General features: G+C 42.1%; 1 protein-coding gene across 2 annotated transcripts in view; it reads right to left on the reverse strand.

Moving 5' to 3' along the window:
- Nucleotides 1-449: 449 nt before the first annotated feature.
- The window catches only part of ctbp2a (C-terminal binding protein 2a), a 77,511-nt gene continuing 59,975 nt past the window's right edge, over nt 450-17,985 (reverse strand). For both annotated transcript variants that reach the window (XM_030747716.1, XM_030747715.1), the window contains 9 exons: nt 14,386-14,540; nt 9,381-9,525; nt 8,512-8,718; nt 6,995-7,209; nt 4,998-5,128; nt 4,766-4,893; nt 4,549-4,672; nt 4,198-4,275; nt 450-2,042 (listed from right to left, as the gene is read on the reverse strand). In XM_030747716.1, coding sequence (XP_030603576.1) covers nt 4,209-4,275; nt 4,549-4,672; nt 4,766-4,893; nt 4,998-5,128; nt 6,995-7,209; nt 8,512-8,718; nt 9,381-9,525; nt 14,386-14,540 — 1,172 coding nt within the window. In that variant the 3' untranslated portion in view covers nt 450-2,042; nt 4,198-4,208. The remainder of the gene's footprint in view (nt 2,043-4,197; nt 4,276-4,548; nt 4,673-4,765; nt 4,894-4,997; nt 5,129-6,994; nt 7,210-8,511; nt 8,719-9,380; nt 9,526-14,385; nt 14,541-17,985) is intronic.

Here is a 17,985-nt window from a genome sequence, read left to right on the forward strand (position 1 = left end):
ACAATTTTTCTGCTCAGGAATGATAGTAAATAACTGCAATTTGGCATCTTTTTTCCCCCCCTGCTTTTTTGTCATTCACACTCTCTTCTCTTTCCCCTCAACCCAGCTGGCCACAGCAGATGGGTGCCCCTCCCTGAGTCTGGTTCTGCTGGAGGTTTCATCCTTTTAAAAGGGAGTTCGTCCTTCCCACTGTTGCCAGTTGCTTCCTGATAGGAGGAGGTCATAGGAGGTCATCTGATTTGTTACGCTCTGTACACTAGAACCTTTCAGATTATCTGTCATAGATAAGGAAAACAGCACAAGCATGATAAACTCAAATAGAGAAAAAAAAAACAGATTGATGTTGATGCAAGAGAGGAACAACCTTGTTGCACAAGCGTCAGGGGCGCGGTCAGATATTAAAAAGCCCTGCTGCGCATCTTTAAAAACAAAACGTTCCACAGAGCCACTTAGTCAGAACAGTAAGTTTTATTTATTGGTTCCAGCTGCACTGTATGCTATATGTTCACCTTGTACAAGAAACGAATACAAATACTCACACTAAAAACCAAACAATCTGCGAGCAGCCGCCTCTTGCTAACGTCACAGGGCTAAAGGGAATGAACATGACTGCCGTTGTTCCGAGAGGGCTCGATTCCTCCGAGGGGCCACAGCTGGCTTTCATTAGAGCAGAAAAACAAGGAGGAAGAAACTATAAGAAGGAGAGGACGCCGTTGGTCACGTAAGACTACGATTATATGAACATTTAACAAGGCAATACAAATCTAACAGGAGTGAAAAGCTTGAACATCAAAAAATGTACATTTGATATATAAAAAATACCACAATGGAGAAAGACGTGGAGACGCGAGGAGCAGTAATCAAGACTTTTTTTTTCTTTTCTATTCAGATTTGGACAGATTTGAAGGTTAGAATATATTGTTCCTGAGTCAGTAAGAGATTTACTGTTTTTGTTTTCCCAAACACTTTCATACTTCAGAAGCTTTTTTTTGCTGTGACGTATACTCTCGGTCCTTGGGATCCAAACAGATATTTGGGACACTGTTTGCCACTGTAACCAAATATAAGTACCTCAGTTCAGCAGAGTTGGAAAAATTACAACGGGAATACGTAATTTAAGTGACACAGTTCATGTACGATATTTAACCATGAAACATTATGTTTTTTCCTTTATATTTCCTTGTTTTGGTTTAAAAGGGTGATTTTTTTTTCCACTTCTACTGCCCCGCATCTCATCTCTTCACTCAGGCAGCCTCCAGCCAGCAAAGTTGGAGTCCAGCTATTTTTTTTCCTTTTCTTGTCTGCTAACTGTAAATCTGTTCATTTTCACACACTGAAGAACAGAAACACAGTAATATAGGATAAACAGAAGAAAGTAAGAAAAAAAATCAAAACACAGGGTATGTTTGTGCTGAAATGGGTGAGAAGGAAGGGAAGAGAGTCATCCTGTTGAGCTCGCCTCTTAAACCAGGGAGGGTGGGGTTGGATTTCCATCCTGCACGTGGCTACTGTCAACGTGTCCCAGGAGTCAGGAGGAAATCTCCCTAAAATATGCTAAAACAAGAAAATCACGTAAATTGAGGAGGAACGAAGAAAGATATGGAGCGAGGAGAGATTTCAGATCCGTGTGGCAGCTCATGTGTGTATAACGTCCACTGTCCTCACTTAGTGGTTTCACAAAAAAAAGAAAGAAAAAAAGAAAAAGTGTGAAACGTTGCCCGGCAGGCAGTCTGCTGGTAGGTTCGGATGGCTGAAGTCAAGCGTACGTACAGTTGGATGGCTGAGTTGGTTGGTCGCTGGGTTTTTAGTTTACATCAATTTTTAGTTCCTCCTCTGCTCGGCTACAGCAGCAGCAGTCCTACGGCTCAGTCATGTGCTCTCTCATGGGATCGCCGTGTTTGGAGGGCTGGTTGGGGGAGGTGGCCTGTGACGGATGGGTGCCAGGGGGCAGGGTGTGGGCGATGGGGACTCCCCCAGGAACCAACCCCTCCATGGGTCCGGGAATCCCACCGGGGGCGACGCCCACCATGCCAGGAGGAAATCTGGAGATGGGTAGAGGGTGATTAGCAGACATGATAAGGAGCTAACTTTTTTAAAGAAATGTGCATCATTTTGGACATTTTAGATATATTTTTTGCTCCAGATCATTACTTTCTGAAGTAGGATTTTAAATTAACTGCATGTTAGCAAAAATGAATGAAAAAAAACTTGGTAATGTGAAATAAATAACGCAAGGTGATGCACGTCTGAGGATGCAAATCTGAGACGTGGTGAACTTACGAAGCAACATCACTGCTATAAAATATCTAGAAATGGTACAAAGAGCACAGGAGCAATAAATGATAATGTCAGGGGAACTTATCTGGTGTAAGGAAGGACTTAAAGGGTCATAAACTACAAAACAAACAAGTAAACAAAACCCCTCAAAAACACCCCACAACAACAAAATAGCACAGACAGGCTATGTTCACGCTGCAGAGCCTCATTACTCAATTTGGATCGAATGTTCACATCCAAGTCTTTGTAGATGTGGCCAAAATTTAGTCCTGAAAAGAATGAATAAAGGAACGCTGAGGTGAGTGTTAATTTTCCAAGCCGAGCACTGTACTACGAAGCAAGTTCAACAAACCCAGGATATCCTTCAGTTATCTGGCTTCACCTATCCTAACACTGGCAAAGAGGCTACGCTGTCACATGAAGGTGGTTATCAGCTCAATTTCACTACTAGTGCATTCACATCTGAGCAATCATTAAGACACTGGGGGATCTGATGGATTGTTATTGTTATTCCATTAAATGAATATTTAGATGTCCGTAAGGTTATTTTAGTTTTTATTCTTTCAGCTGCAGCCCCCCGTGGTGTTACATGGTGTAAGAATACTGATTAAAATATAAAGACAGAATTTGAACATAGGCTTAGCATACATGCAAATTTGATAGGGTAAAACTGTTTGTAGCCAACAAGAAAAAAAAAACAAAAAAACATCAAGAAATCACAAAGACTTTAGCAGCTATTGAAAAACTTTTGACCTCCCTGCTATCCATGCACAGAGGTCAGAAGGATCTTGGAATGATGACACTATTTTCTGGAGAACTGACTGGTCAGTCGGCAGAGATTTTGTGCCTGCTGATCTCTACTCTTCAACATAACTGGCTCTGGAGCAGGCTGGGTCTACATGGCAATGTACCCTGGTAACATGTGAACCACCTTCATAATATTGAAAACCCGGGATTAACCCTGAAACTACCTGGATAAGCCCGAATCCTGCTTTGTAGTACAGGCCTCTAGTGTGCAGTCATAAAAGGGACGAGGGTGAGGAGAAGGAGAGACACATTTTCAAAGATTTACGCCTGCATGCAGGTGTGTGTGTGTATGGATACGAATTTGGTGCCAGAAGTGGTGAGGCTGTGCCATGAAATTCCTCCAAATCTGAGCATGTGAGAGGCTTCTAATTATATCTGTCAGCGCCTCTCCAAAAGACTGTCACAGTGAAACACTCAGGAGAGTGAAAGAAAAGTTGCATCTCTATGGGAATGGCCTGAATCTGACTAGAAAAGATCTGAGTCTATGTGTTTGGTGCTATTCTGAGAAAAAAAAAAAGTTAAATGTGAGGAAAAAAAAGAAGATTAAGCAGAAGCAGTTTGGTTGAACTGATCCTTTATCATAGTGAGGTGAAAGGGGGAAAATGTGGGGGGAAAGGCTCACTGCAAACAAAATCACTTAATATTCCAGATGAATATTACAAAATTAAGACTTTTCCATCCAATCCATATCTATGTCTTTTTCTTTTCCCATCAACTTCCTGCTTTCAGTCTTCCCTCATAAACTGTAGGAATAATGGCACCTTATTCTACTCAGTGTACATATATATATATATATATATATATATATATATATATATATATATATATATATATATATATATATATATATATAAAACTTCCTTAAAAAAAAATAAAAATAAAAACATCAAACATTAGAGTGACCCTGTGTGCTGTTTTCCAGTTTCTACTTCAGGGAGGGGAGGGCGAGCTGGGGGATCGATGAGATGCTGGGTAGAGTGGGTACAGTTACAGAACAGGGAGGTTAGAGTGAGAGGCAGAAAAAGGCTACAGGTTTCACAGGGATTTGGTTTTTATTAATGATGTTATTCATTCGGCCTGGCCTGTTGGCCAGCAGTGACAGTATTCATTTACCTGGTTGGGAATTAGGTATATAATTTGTCCTGCATTCCCCCCGTTGCTATGGCCTGTACCATGGTTTGGTTCACTCGGCTGTGTGAGAGAAGCAGTTCAGTCTGGTTTAGACAATATAGAGACTGAGAACTTAACATGGGATTCATTAATTTGGGCCAAGTTCTATGTATAAATACGCCACAAAAACTAGGACCCAGCCTATTATGCAGGTAAAGAAAGTCAGAATTGTTACAAAAACACATATGAATAGTTAAACTACCCCTCCCCCAAGTATCAAGCCTCACAACTGCAGGCGCTCATATGACAGGTGATCTCTGTGTGATGCTGAGCTCAAATAAATCCACCTCCTACCTGTAGGCGGCACCGTTGATCTCAGGGTGAACTTGAGGCTGCTGCTGCTCCATCATTCCCCAGGGCGCCGTAGTAACAAAGAACTCTTTGTTGACGCAGTTTCGGAGGCTGTCAGGAATACGGCCTGTGTCGGGGCGAGATTGAGCTTTGGTGAGCCAAGAAATCAGAAGTCTACGAGCAAGCGTGGGAATGTGTACCATCTAAAACGTCTCTGTACCGGTTATGGCTCTGCGAATTTCTGTGGCAGCGGCCTCTCTCATCTCCAGCGATGCCTGCTCGCTGTACCAGGCAGTGTGGGGTGTGCAGATCAAGTTGGGGGCATCTTTTAGAGGACCTTGGGAAAAACTGTTGAGGAGCAAACAAAGATAGGAATGGGAAAATTAAACACAAGAGGATGAAAACATTATTACTTATTAAATCGTGAGCAAACAGTGAACTTATAAATAAACCTGAAAGGTTCTGATTCATGGACGTCCAAGGCGGCGCCCCGTATCCTTCCTTCTTTCAGGGCCTGAGCCAAAGCTTTCTCATCCACTAGACCCCCACGTGCACAGTTGACCAAGAAAGCACCTTGACGCATCTAAACACAGAGCAGCACAGCATACAGTGTTCGTCTCTCAATGACGATTTCTTAATTCATCATCACAGTGTGTGGTTATGTGATTGCATGGGAAGCAGAAACAAAGCTTTTCAATAAAGTGGGGGCATCTAAATCCCTTCAGTTCACACAACATGAGCTCTATTTAAGAAACCACAACATACAGTGCTGTGAAAAAGCATCTGTCCCCTTCCTGATTTCTTATTTTTTGCATATTTGTCACACTTATATGTTTCAGATCAAACAAAATAGGCGAAGATAACCGGAGAAAACTGGCAACGAGTCTTTCACATTTCTTTACAAAAGTGCTTGAATTTGGAATTGTTTTAATTGGAGAGTTAAGGTCATTAAATTTCAATCAGATTTAAATCCAGACTTTGACTAGGCCACTCTAAAACCCTCATTTTGTTTTTTTGAGCCATTCAGAGGTGGACTTGCTGGTGTGTTTTGAATCACTGTCCTGCTTCATAACCCAAGTGAGCTTGAGCGTCAGGTTACGAACTGATGCCCGGATTTTCTAGGAGAGAGGAGAATTCAGCCGCAAAGCAGCCCCAGACCATCATACTACCACCACCATGTTTTACTTTTTCACACAGGGCCAGGTAGGTTTGGATAACATCCCTTAATAAACGAGATCTTCATCATCATATGATAGCTGGAATAAGCTCCAACTGCCCTACGATAAGCGAAATAAAACGGGTTGATGAATGAAATTTAAAAACTGTATTTTGTATTTACTCAGGTTATCTTTGTCTAATATTCAAATTTGTTTGATGATGTGAAACATGTAAGTGTGACAAATATGCAAAAACAAAAAGAAATCACAAAGGGGGAAATACTTTTTCACAGCACTACACATGATAATGCAGAAGATCAAATGACTTGTGTTTTCTGTAAGATAAACACAAGTATTGAAAATATACCTTTGCGGTACAGTTTGAGTCCTATAGGTGGCAGCAGTGACCAGGAGAAGTCTATGCAGAGGCGCTTTAATTTAGCACGTTATGGAGGCAAAAACTTGACTTGTCACCGACTGCTCTGTCGGCAGCTTACAATAGGTGTGGTATACTGCTAAGAAAAGCTTGCGTTTTCTAATTATATAAGAAGGTCAAATGACTGTTCAGTTTGGTTAAGCACTGTTTATTTTAATTAGAATTTAAAAAATATAATATTTTTCTTTCCTGGAAATCTACTGTCTACGCTTTGTGAACGTGCACTAGAAAGTGCTTTGCTCCTACACCCACACACACACATACTTTGATGTTTTGGAGACACTAGAAAGCTATAAAAGGACAGAAACAACATGGAAGAACAGGCTCATTACGGTAACACCCCCACAGACTACATTACGGATGCTTCTTTCAGCTGTGAGGGGTCGCCACAGCGGATGTTTATTTGACTTGGCATAGTTTTTTTTTTTTTTTTTTTTTACACTGGATGCCTTTCCTGACACAACCCTCGTAGAGATCTGTGTCTCCTCCTGGTCTCAAATCAGCTGTCTCTGGTATGTTAGGCAAATGTGTTAACATCACACTATGGAGCCACTGCTCGCCAGAATCTCAGAATCATGCCCCACCACCATCCGCTCCCATATATATATTCAGAATTCACAAAAAGTGTCCAAACAATTCTGTTTCTTTGTTTTAACAGCCTGTAATTTTGAGTTGCCAACAAAGGAGCGCTGGCTGTCTAGATAAGCCAGTGGCTGCCTAACTCATTTGCCAGTCTACTCTGCCCTACCAGCCTCAAGGAGAAAGAGCTTCTGCCAAGACGAGGCGATTTCCCTTCACCCGAGGCTCATGTGAGAAAGAGCCTTTCTGAAGCTCAGTGCTGACGACCCCCCCCCACCTGTTTAATGGTGAAGTCATTGATGAGGTGGTGGTTGTGTTCGTTCAGGTTGCAGTGCAGAGAGACGCAGTCGCTCTGATAGAGCAGGTCCTGGAGGGTGTAGACCCGCTGGACGCCCAGCGAGCGCTCCAAGCCGTCCTGGAGGTAGGGGTCATAGAAGATCACGTTGAAGCCAAACGCTTTGGCCCGCATGGCCACTGCCTGGCCTGATCGACCTGAGGGAGCACAAGAGAGGAACAAAGCATCAGCTAAGCTTACTTTTTATAGGGGTGAGTGAAATATGTCAACAGCTGCTAAATGCACTGATAGAAATTCAGTTCAAACAGATAAATATTATCATTAGCTTCTGCTATACTTCAGTGCATATAACATAATATTAGCATGCTAACTCATAACAATAATAAAAATGTAACAAAAACCAAAATGAAATGCGCACTGTGAGCTAAGTGAAACTAGGCTGAATTTGGGAAATAAAAATGAAAAAGTAATGAAAAATAGAAAAACTATCAAGCCCAATCTTCATTGAGCATTAAAAAACACTGTATGGCAATTTGGGTATTAAATCTAAACTTCTGTCTTAGGTACAAGCCACCAACATGCGCTGTTCAGCCACAACATTAAAAGGCCTAATACTGTGCAGAATCCTGCCTGTACCCCCAAAACAGCTTTGACTCTTCAAGGCATTTACTCTGAAGGTGTCCTGAGGTGTCAGGCACAGAGAGGCCAGCAGCAGATCCTTTGAGTTTTGTAACGTGCACACTGTAGTGAGATCTGGGGAAGTTGTGCTATAAAATTATACAATGAAGCAGGGTGCATTATCTAGCTAAAAGAGGCCAGTGGCCTCAGGGAGTACAATAGCTATGAAGGAGTTTCTGTGGTCTTAGATAAATAGATGGTACGTGTCAAAGTAACATCCACAAGAATGCTGGGACACAAGATTTCCCAGCTGAACATTGCCCAGGGAATCATACTGCATCTACCAGCGAGTCTTCCTCCAGTTCCCCCAGTCTGTCGTGGGGCTGACACAGAGAGATAGACAACCATTCACACCTATGGGCAATTTAGAATCACAGTTTAACCTAACCCCACTAACTGCATGTCTTTGGACTGTGGGAGGAAGCCAGAGTACCCGGAGAGAACCCACACTGACATGGGGAGAACATGAAAACTGCACACAGAAAGGCCCCGGCCAGATTGTGGATACGTACCCAGGACCTTCTAACTGTGCTAACGACCGCGCCACCGTGCTGCCAAGTCCAGTGTGCCGACTCAAATTTGGGTATAAAAATATGAAAATGAATTCAGTTTATTTACCTAATAAATACCAATATAATGTTTAGTTTAAAACAAGTTTTTGACATATTTCTAAAATATTTGTGCTTCTTGTTTTTATGACGGATGAGTGTAATACTCTTTGTTAAGCACTGTATCAGCGGTTTTAATGTTGTGGCTGATCGCTCATTATGCACTCATTAACTCCACACACTCTGCAATAAAACCCCAAATAAGAGACTCACCAAATCCGATCAAGCCCAGCGTCTCTCCTCGGATTCTGGCTGCTCCAGACGCCACCTCCCGGATCTGCTCCACGCTCTGGACCCGCGTGCCCTCCCGGAGAGCCTGGTACAGCCAGGTGTTTCGTCGGTACAGGTTAAGGATGTGACAAAGTGTTGAGTCTGCTGTTTCTTCTACAGCCGCTGAGGGAATATTACACACTGCAATGCCTGGGCAAGGAGAGATAGCAATTCAGTTGACTATTGCAGTAACAATATTGCTTCACAGATTACTGTCACTGCCTTGGAGAGAGATCTATTCAGTAGTATTTTATTTTACAAAATAAGTGATGGGATATTTTTCTGTCTTTATGACTTACTACAGAATAAAATCCCACTGTGTATAAAACTGAAATATGAATGATAACAGGATCATTCTAATTGCTAATTATGCCCACCAAAAGAATGTCAGCGTACTGAAATATAGTAGTGCAAATGACAATAATTAGGATATCACACAAATTCTGTTCTCATACCAAACATATGCCGAAGGGGCCAAATGGGAATCACAGGGAGAGTTTCATATCAGTTGGAGCAGCTGCTCTGCATGTGAAATCAGCTCAGTTACATCTACTGTTTACAATAAATTCCTGTACATATGTGTCACGTAAACATGGCGAGCAGAGTTTGATTTGGCCCCCTAAATCAAATCCTTCGCTGTGATGCATATTTTCTGTTTGATGAATCGCTCTTTATGTTTTCTCTTTGTAGTGAAGAAGTTAGCCACATGAGCCGATAGGCTCCTTCATTATTCACAGTGTATGATTACATTCTGCTTCTGAGCCGCCTCGCTCCTAACTCATCTTTTGTGCGCATCTGTGCCTCAGTCTCACCGAGCTCCCCGGCAGCCTTGATGTCGATGTTGTCGTAGCCGCTGCCGATACGGATGATGATGCGCAGTGCCTTGAACTTCTCCAAGTCCTCTCTGGTTAGGGTGATGGTGTGGTACATCATGGCCCCTACGGCCTCATTCAGCACCTGGGGGACATCAGAGAGGATGAGGCCTCATCATCATCATCATCATCATCATTGCTGCCTGTATCAGTATGTCCACAGCCATTATTAGCTGAACATTTTCATCTGCATTTATATTGCTACCACAATGTCATTAATGTTCTAAATCATCCTCATCCCACCAGTGATATTCAGATGGCTCTTCTATAACAACCAGTGCTGCCAACATGAATATGCGTGCTCTCACCACCTCCCATTTTCCAGAAGTTTATGTCCGCTATTCATCTAAATGCAAATGGATTGTTTATATGTGCTCTAAAATATGAGTGATTGCCTGGTTGTTTGCGCTATAATGAGTGCTTGCCAAAGCTGGTTTTTGTCACAACCCATTCATTCAAACTGTATGCAAACAAGGTTAGAGTGGATGCAGGCAGGACAATAAAGTAGACTGACAGCTGCTGAGAAACTCACAAAGCATAAACAAGTGGCTGCTGCGAGCCAAAGCTGTTAAATAACTGGTTTGAATTCATAACTTGCTAACTAAATTAACCCCAACTGAGCCAGATTAGCGCAGCCGTGAATTTTCAGTGAGCTGAAGTAAGAGCTGGTCGCTAAACTCAAGGTTAAAGCGCTGCTCGCGCACTGATCTCATTACTCGAGTGAAGCGGGCCAGCAGCAGGGTTGGCTGGAGATGACGCTGGAAAACAGCAGCGAATTACGGCACGCTGCGGAGCAACGGGGATATAAGCTAAGAGTAAGCGTATATGAAGTGGAAAAAGTGAGCAAATGGGGATTGTGCTGTGTTAATTAGCGGCTGTTTAAAAAAGTACTGTTCTCCAGCTCGAGCTGGCATGTCACACAGCAAAGAATCATGATCACTGCACAGCACATTTCAGTCTGTGTGCAGATTAAACTTGAAATTTGTTTATAATTGTGTTTGAAATATGTTAGGAACAATATTTCTGAAAACTGGAATGACCCCAGCTGTTTTCAGTCTTTACACAAACCTAAGTGCATCATTTCTCTACTGAAGCTTAGTGATACAGTATGCTATTTACAATCACATGAAAAAGAAAGTACTCCCTCTTTCTGTTCTAAAGTTTTATGTATCATCTGGTCCAGACAAGGTCTAAAAATTAGGTAAATACCTCAGGTAAACAGCAACACGTGACATATTACATCATGCTATTATTCATTTAATCATAATGTTTTCTGCATGACTTTATCAGTCTCTCACATTGTTGTGGAGAAATTTTGGTCCACTCTTCTTTACAACATTGCTTCAGTTCACTATGTTTGCAAGCACAGCTCTTTTAAGGTTGCACCACAGCATTTCAATCAGGTTGACCACTGCAGCGCCTCGATTCTTTTCGTTTTCAGCCGTTCTGTTGCAGATTTGCTGCTGTGCTTGGGATCATCGTCCTGCTGCATGACCCAGTTTCACCCAAGCTTTAACTGTTGGACACATGGCCTCACATCTGATTCTAGAATACTTTGGTATACGGAGAACTCAATGATCGACTCAATGACTGCAAGGTGCCCAAGGTCCTGTGTCTGCAGAACAAACCCAAATCATCACCCCTACATCACAGTGCTTGACAGTTGGTATGGGGTGTTTTTGCTGATATGCTGTGTTTGTTTTTCTCCACACTTGTTGCTGTGCATGATGGACAAACATCTCCACTTTGGTCTCATCTGTCCAGAGGGCATGGCATCAGAAGTCTTGTGGTGTGTTCAGATGCGACTTTGCAAACCATGTTTCTTTTTAGAGAGGACGCTTTCTCCTGGCAACCCAAACAAGCCGTTTTAGTCTTCTACTAACTGTGACTTTAACATTTAACACATAGAGTCGGAGATGTTGGTTAGATTATGTTTAACAAATAATGGCATGGTGTAATATGTTGTGTTCCTGTTTTTCATACAAATTTTATGAGCTGCTGAGGACCATGTGATTTATTATTATGTTCTGATCTGTAAAACATTAGAATAGAGAAAGGGTGTACTTCCTTTTTTTTTACATGATCATAGCTTCTGAGGTGCCGGTAGGCCTGTGTTTGGCTTTAAACCGAGCTAAGTTAATCACCTGCAGCTGGTTCTAGCTCCAAGAGCCATTTTTCCAACAAAAATATAGCAAACTTCAAGCTATTATTTGACCACTTTGTATATTTTGTACCTCTTATTATGTGATCACAGTTTTGGTTTCCTGAGTTTCGGTGTCTGAAAGGGGGAAAAAAATTGCAGCTTGACAGCTAGTGTGGGGAGCCTGCAGTCGATGGGGAGGATGAATATGGAGGAGAAACTCTAAGATGCATTAAGTCAGTATCATAATAAATTCAATACTGATACATTTTAGTATCCCAGTTCAATCATAGCTGAGGGCCTTTGTTTAATGCCCCTGCATATGCATATGTATACAGTGTATATGTTGATATCTCCCCTTTTCCTTTGTCAGCGTGTCTGTTCATGTTCCCGTTCCCCTTTCCCCAGCGTTCCCAAGTCCCTGTGTGTCCTGAAGCGTCTTCAGAACGTGACAACTTTACTTTGCAATAAAATATCAGCTCCTTATAAAAACTGTGTTTACTGATATAGTGACGCCAAAGGTACTTGAAAAGCACATCACTTGGCATCTTTCTGAAATCCAAAGGGTCTTCTTTGTCCTTCCAAGGACGGCACTGTCCTTGATAATAGATCAGAAGCACCTTCTAATAAATTCCTTTTGACGTGTGCTCGGCAGAAGACAAGATGTTTTTTGCAGGCTCACAGTTGCACGTTGAGAGCTCAAGAGCTACAGTTTAGTACTGAATCCTTAAGTGGTGCATAACTCAATCGCTGCATCTGCTCACTTCCAGGCAGCCACAGAAAAAGACAGCAGTGTGCTTGTGTTTGCACCCTGAGAGTTTGTTTATGTACACGTGTGTGAACACCACTTAACCACTTGTAGTGAGGGTGTTGGAGGGTGTGTGTGTGTGTGTGTGTGTGTGTGTGTGTGTGTGTGTGTGTGTGTGTGCGCACGCAACCTCTGCTGTGCAGTTATAGTCGTGGGACTGTTGCCAGCATCTAATCTCCCAGATGGATCTTCTGTGTGTGAAATATATTCATAACATCTTACTGGACAAAGATCGCTTGTGTGTGTGTGTGTGTGTGTGTGTGTGTGTGTTTTTAATATGAAAATAAGGTGTTTGTTTTTCTTTTTATCCATTTAACTCTTAAATACATATTATGTTTTACATTAAAGTCAATCAAACCACTTTTTCATTGCATGTACAACAAGAAAGATGTTTTTAAGATGTAGTTATGGTAGCATTTTCTGACATAGCATGAATTGGAAGGTTTCCTATTCTCTTTGTGAGTGTGAAGAGACAAACCCCTCCAGCTTGGACTGTAAAATTGCTGCTCACTGGCTCCAGTGCATAGACAGTAAAATAAGACAAATGTTTCACCCACTCCGGCTGAGAACAATTATACTGCATTTCTATTACCAGCCGCCTCCTCCTCCTCCTCGTCCTTATTTAACAAAGCAGCACTTCAGCACCCAGTGGGATTAGAGTCAGTGATGAAACCATTATAGCTGAACTGGGAGAGTGGAACAAGCCAGTGGGCTGAAATATTATTAAAACATTAGAGAGGAGGAGACGGAGAGGGAGGAAAGAGATGATTCTACTGCACTCAACTGAGAGCAAATATTTCAAGAAACACATTAAAAGTCCACACTGTGTCAGCATCACAGTCTGTGTTCCTGCAGATACTGACACTGTGGCTTCTACAAGTGCTACGGGGGGAGCACCGCCTTGCAGGAGAACGTCAATATGCGGTCTGACCTAAATCTGGCCTAAATCTAATATGTATTGTATTTTAAACTGTTAGATGTTAAAATATGGAAATTATGAGGAGGAAGAGTCAAATCTCTAAAGAAGAAACTGAAATGTTCCTCCTTTTTTTTTGGTGTGTGTCTATTTAATTGTTTTTATTGCAATTTATTTTTTAAAATTTAGTTTCAATACACTAAATAAAATACACTAATATAATATAATACATTCACTGGCCACCTAATTAGGTACACCCTGCTAGTACTGGATTGAACCTCTGATACAAGGCAGGATGGATCCATGCATTCATGTAGTTTATGCCAAATTCTTATCCTGCCATCCAAAATGTTGCAGCAGATAGGAAATGTTGCCTTCCTACCAGCTCAAAGCAGTCTGGCCATTCCCCTGTAACTTCTATAATCAACAAGGCTTTTTCACCCAGAGAACAGCTCCTTGCTGGATATTTTTCTATCAAAGCATTCTCTGTCAACCCTAGAGACTGTTGTGTGGGAAAATCCCAGTAGATCCGCAGTTTCCGAAATAGTTAGACCAGCTTGTTTGGCACAAACAACCATGCCACGTTCAAAAGTAACTTAACCTTTCTTCCTCATTCTGATACTCGGTTTGAACTCCAACAGGCCCATGGCTAAATGTTGCTTCCATGTGATTGGGTGATCAGATGTTTGTGCTAAAGAGCAGTTGAACAGGTGTCCTAATGAAGCACCTAATGAAGTTGAGTCTATATTTTCCTTTATTGACACCGCGTCAAAATGCCTCCATTCTAAAAAAGGAAGCACAAAACTGACAGCAAATCAGCAAGAAATAACTGACATTAATTAGATATGTGACTAGAAGCAGTTTTAATGCAGCTTATAATAAATAGAGTGCCATCCCAGGACAGCAGTCCATTTTAAAAGGAGTTAAAATGTGAGTGCTACATGTTTGTGCAAGTGCAGGCTGCAGTTTAACTAATGTGAAAAATCTAGCAAAAAAGCAGGAGCAACCAGTAAGAATCACAGCGGCTACATTTTCCAGAAACTATAAATGAAATGCAGACATCTGAAATTTGATTCTGTACCTTTTCATGTATCTCCTGCGTGGACTGAGCGTCACAGAACGCCACAGTGGCCAGATCTTTGAGGATGGGCATCTCCACAGTACAGTCGCGCCCATCCAGTAGCGCCACCAGGGGGCGCGGGTGCATAGGCCCATTCATAATCTGGGGCCGAATACCTGCAGGGAGACGGAGAGGGGAAGGAGTTAATTATTTATGTTTGGCACTCACGGGCAAGCGAGTGAAGGAAGAAGCAGGAAAACACAGGGAAATGCATCTCACAGCAGTGTGTGTGTAGGCTGTGAGATCACACACACAAACACACCTCAGTGGGATCAATACTGTTAAACTTGACTTTAAACCACTGTCATCATCTCCCTTACCTGGCAACACTGGTCGATATCACACACTCGCACCCACACAACACCAGTGGTATGACTACCCCCCACGCCCCCCCTGGTTCCTGTTATCCGCACTGTTTCCAGGCAACAGGTCCTTTCACCCCATGAGGTCATCACCTCCATTATCCTATCACCATACAGTGCCCAACAGGCCTTTGGTGTGTGTATATCTCTACCTTTTGGACTCTGAAAGCCTTTTATCTGCAGTGATTCAATTTAAACTTGATGCTCCTCTCCAGGAGTTTGCAGCTAGTCACTGAGATGCAATACAGCGGCCTGCCGGGGTCAGAAAAAGCAAATGTTCCACTTTAAATGCTTTCCCGAAAATCAATACAATGTCTTCTTATGGCGATCATAAAACAGCACAGCTTCTATTGAGGAAAACAATCTGAAACCGTGGAGCCAAATTCTGGTTAAAGGAGGGAAAAGGAAAAAGGAGGAGGGTCCACACACCACCACCACCACCACCACCACTCTCTGGCTCCCTGCTGCCTGTTGTCATGGTGATTAGAGGATTTGGGCAGGATTATGAAATATTTTATTTAGTGGCATCTGCGCTGCTGGAGAGGACGTCCAAGCCTGCTCGCGCTATGTCTGTCTCTCTAACTCCTCCATAGCAAGGACAGTGTTCGTGACCTCCACAACTACACCATGTTAACATATGCACTGCAAACAGATCAGATGTGAGTAATATTAAAAAAAGAGAAAAGAAAAGAAGTGCATGCAGTGTTCCTGCATTGGCAGGCTTGATTTTTTTTTTATTCTGGACAGAAGACGGTACTCTGAAATTGTATTTTTTTTTTCTTTTATGGACCTGGAAATAAATTTTCTCAGTCAGCTCATTACTATGCTTGACATGAACCCAAACATTTCTGCAGAAGTTTAAGTAGTCTGGCATTTCTGTGCATTTGTGTGTCTTTTACACTCCCTGCAGGTGTAAGGAGATGGGGGATCTAAGCTTTCGGGGGAAAATCTTGATCAATAATATCACATTTCTTTGTGTTCTGGAATACATGGCAGCTTGGCAGCATTGTGGCTCATTGGTTTGCACTGTTGGCTCACAGCAAGAGGGTCCTAGTTTCAAAAGCAGGCAGGGCCCTTTTCTCCGGGAGCTCTGGTTTCTCTTGTGAAAAAAACAAACAGACTTGTTTATTGCTGCCTTTCTCTGTCCAGGACACTCTTAATCTCAGGAATTCCACTTCCACGTTAAAAACTGTTTTTTTAAACTAACTCAGTATAAAAAAGGAGTCACGCATTTATCTGTCGAGTTAAGTGTTGCCACCTTCACCTATGGCCACATGTTGTAGGTGGTGACCAGTTGAGGTGGTCCCTCCTCATCAAAAGAAGCCAATTGAGGTGGTTCAGGCATCTGAGTAGGCTGCCTCTTGAATGCCTCCGAGGTGACAGATTTCAGGTATGTCCCACTGGGAGGAGACTCTAAACCAGACCCACGACACACTGGGGAAATTATGTCTCTCAGCCAGCTTGAGAAGGCCTCAGCGTCCCAAGGGAAGAGCTGGAGGAGGTGGCTGGGTAGAGGGAGGTCCCCTGCCCCCAAGACCCGGACCCAGATAAGTGGCAGAAAATGGATGGACAGATGGATGGAGCTGAGTGTTTTGGCTGCTGCCATCTTGAATTTTTGAAGGGACGGATCTGAAGCATGTACTGTTTAATCATCTATTTAACTCCAACTGGGATCATAATTACAAAAAATATTATCACGTTGTGAATAATAAGATGTGAAACTAGAGATTGAGACCATAAACTCATCGGGAAAGTGTTCAGTGAGGTCACAAATGAAGTGAGCGTTAGCATCATTTGCTCGCAAACTTTTATACATTCATATAAAGTCGCTCCCAGCGGGCCCTTAGACATTCACTTCTCAGACCCAGAAGTCCATCATTTATTCACAGCTCGGAAACGTTTTTGTACAAGCTAACATCTTATAAGTCACACACACCTATTTGGTACCACGTGCTGTAAAGGTACGAAGTGTGAAAGGGGGCATAAATGAAATGATGGTGAATTCAATGTCTGTTCACATGGGCTACTTTCAGCTGCTCCATTATTACAAGGCGTCACCACAGCAGGTATGTCAACACATTTGGCAGAGTTTTACACCATACTCGTCCTGACAGAACCCAAAAGGCATTTGTGCCTGGCTGGAATTGAACCAGCAACCTTTTGCTTGACAAGCAAATGTGTACACTATGCTATACTATAACACTACATTATGGAGCTACACCAGTGTCTGTAAACATGGAGCAACACACACACACACACACACACACACACACACAAAACAAAACAAAACAAACAAAAAAAAAAGCCCAACAGAGAGAAATAGAAACTCTGGATTAATTTAGGAAAGAAGCTTTGCAGGTTGTCGTTAACATCACAGCTCTGGCTAACTGACATACAAACATTTACATGTATTTTCATAAGATTCTTTTTTAAATCTAATGTTCTCTGGTTCTACCTACCTATTTTACACTCAGTGAAATACAAAAATGAGGAGCAGGGAGAATGGCTGAGAAAAACGTCGGTGAGGAAAAACTTGTATCATCATATCTTTTAAACTTAACAGCTCAAGTGGACTGCCTATATGTTGGATGGATTTGCAGACTAGACTGATTACTTTTAAAGCTCCGGATGGGCCTTTAAAGGAGTAATACACCAATTTTACACCTCAGTTTGCACGTCACGAGGCCATTTGTATGAAATCTTCTGCAACTCTGGAGCGAGACGAAAAATGTGTGACATTATTAACAGAAAGCATGAGTCACAAACTCAAGTAGCGGGGTATAAAAGAAGTGCAGTTCGCAGGGTGGCAGGGTTTAATGAAAGAGGCTGCAGAGTTGCATTATGGGAAAGTTTTTTTTCCATTGAGGCCTCTGCTGCTTTGATTTTAATAACGCTTTTCAAAATCTGTTTCTTGTGAGCTCTAACTCTATGAAAGCACAGCACACAGGCCTCCCCCGTGGCTCTGTTAGGGAGCTCAAACCAGCGGATTGATTATAATCTGTTAATAGCTGCTTGAAATTCACTTTTATAGACTTGTTTAGATGAACTGATACTCTGTTAGTTATTGCTGCCATTGTTTTGCTGGCGATTTTTTTTTTTTTTATGTTATTGCTTTGCTTCCATGTTTTATGTCTTGCTGAATTTATGAGTTTTACAACAGATGTATGAGCCACTTTATAACTCTGTTTCATAAAATACT

This window comes from Archocentrus centrarchus, chromosome 15 (assembly GCF_007364275.1).
Source record: "Archocentrus centrarchus isolate MPI-CPG fArcCen1 chromosome 15, fArcCen1, whole genome shotgun sequence".
Lineage (NCBI taxonomy): Eukaryota > Metazoa > Chordata > Actinopteri > Cichliformes > Cichlidae > Archocentrus > Archocentrus centrarchus.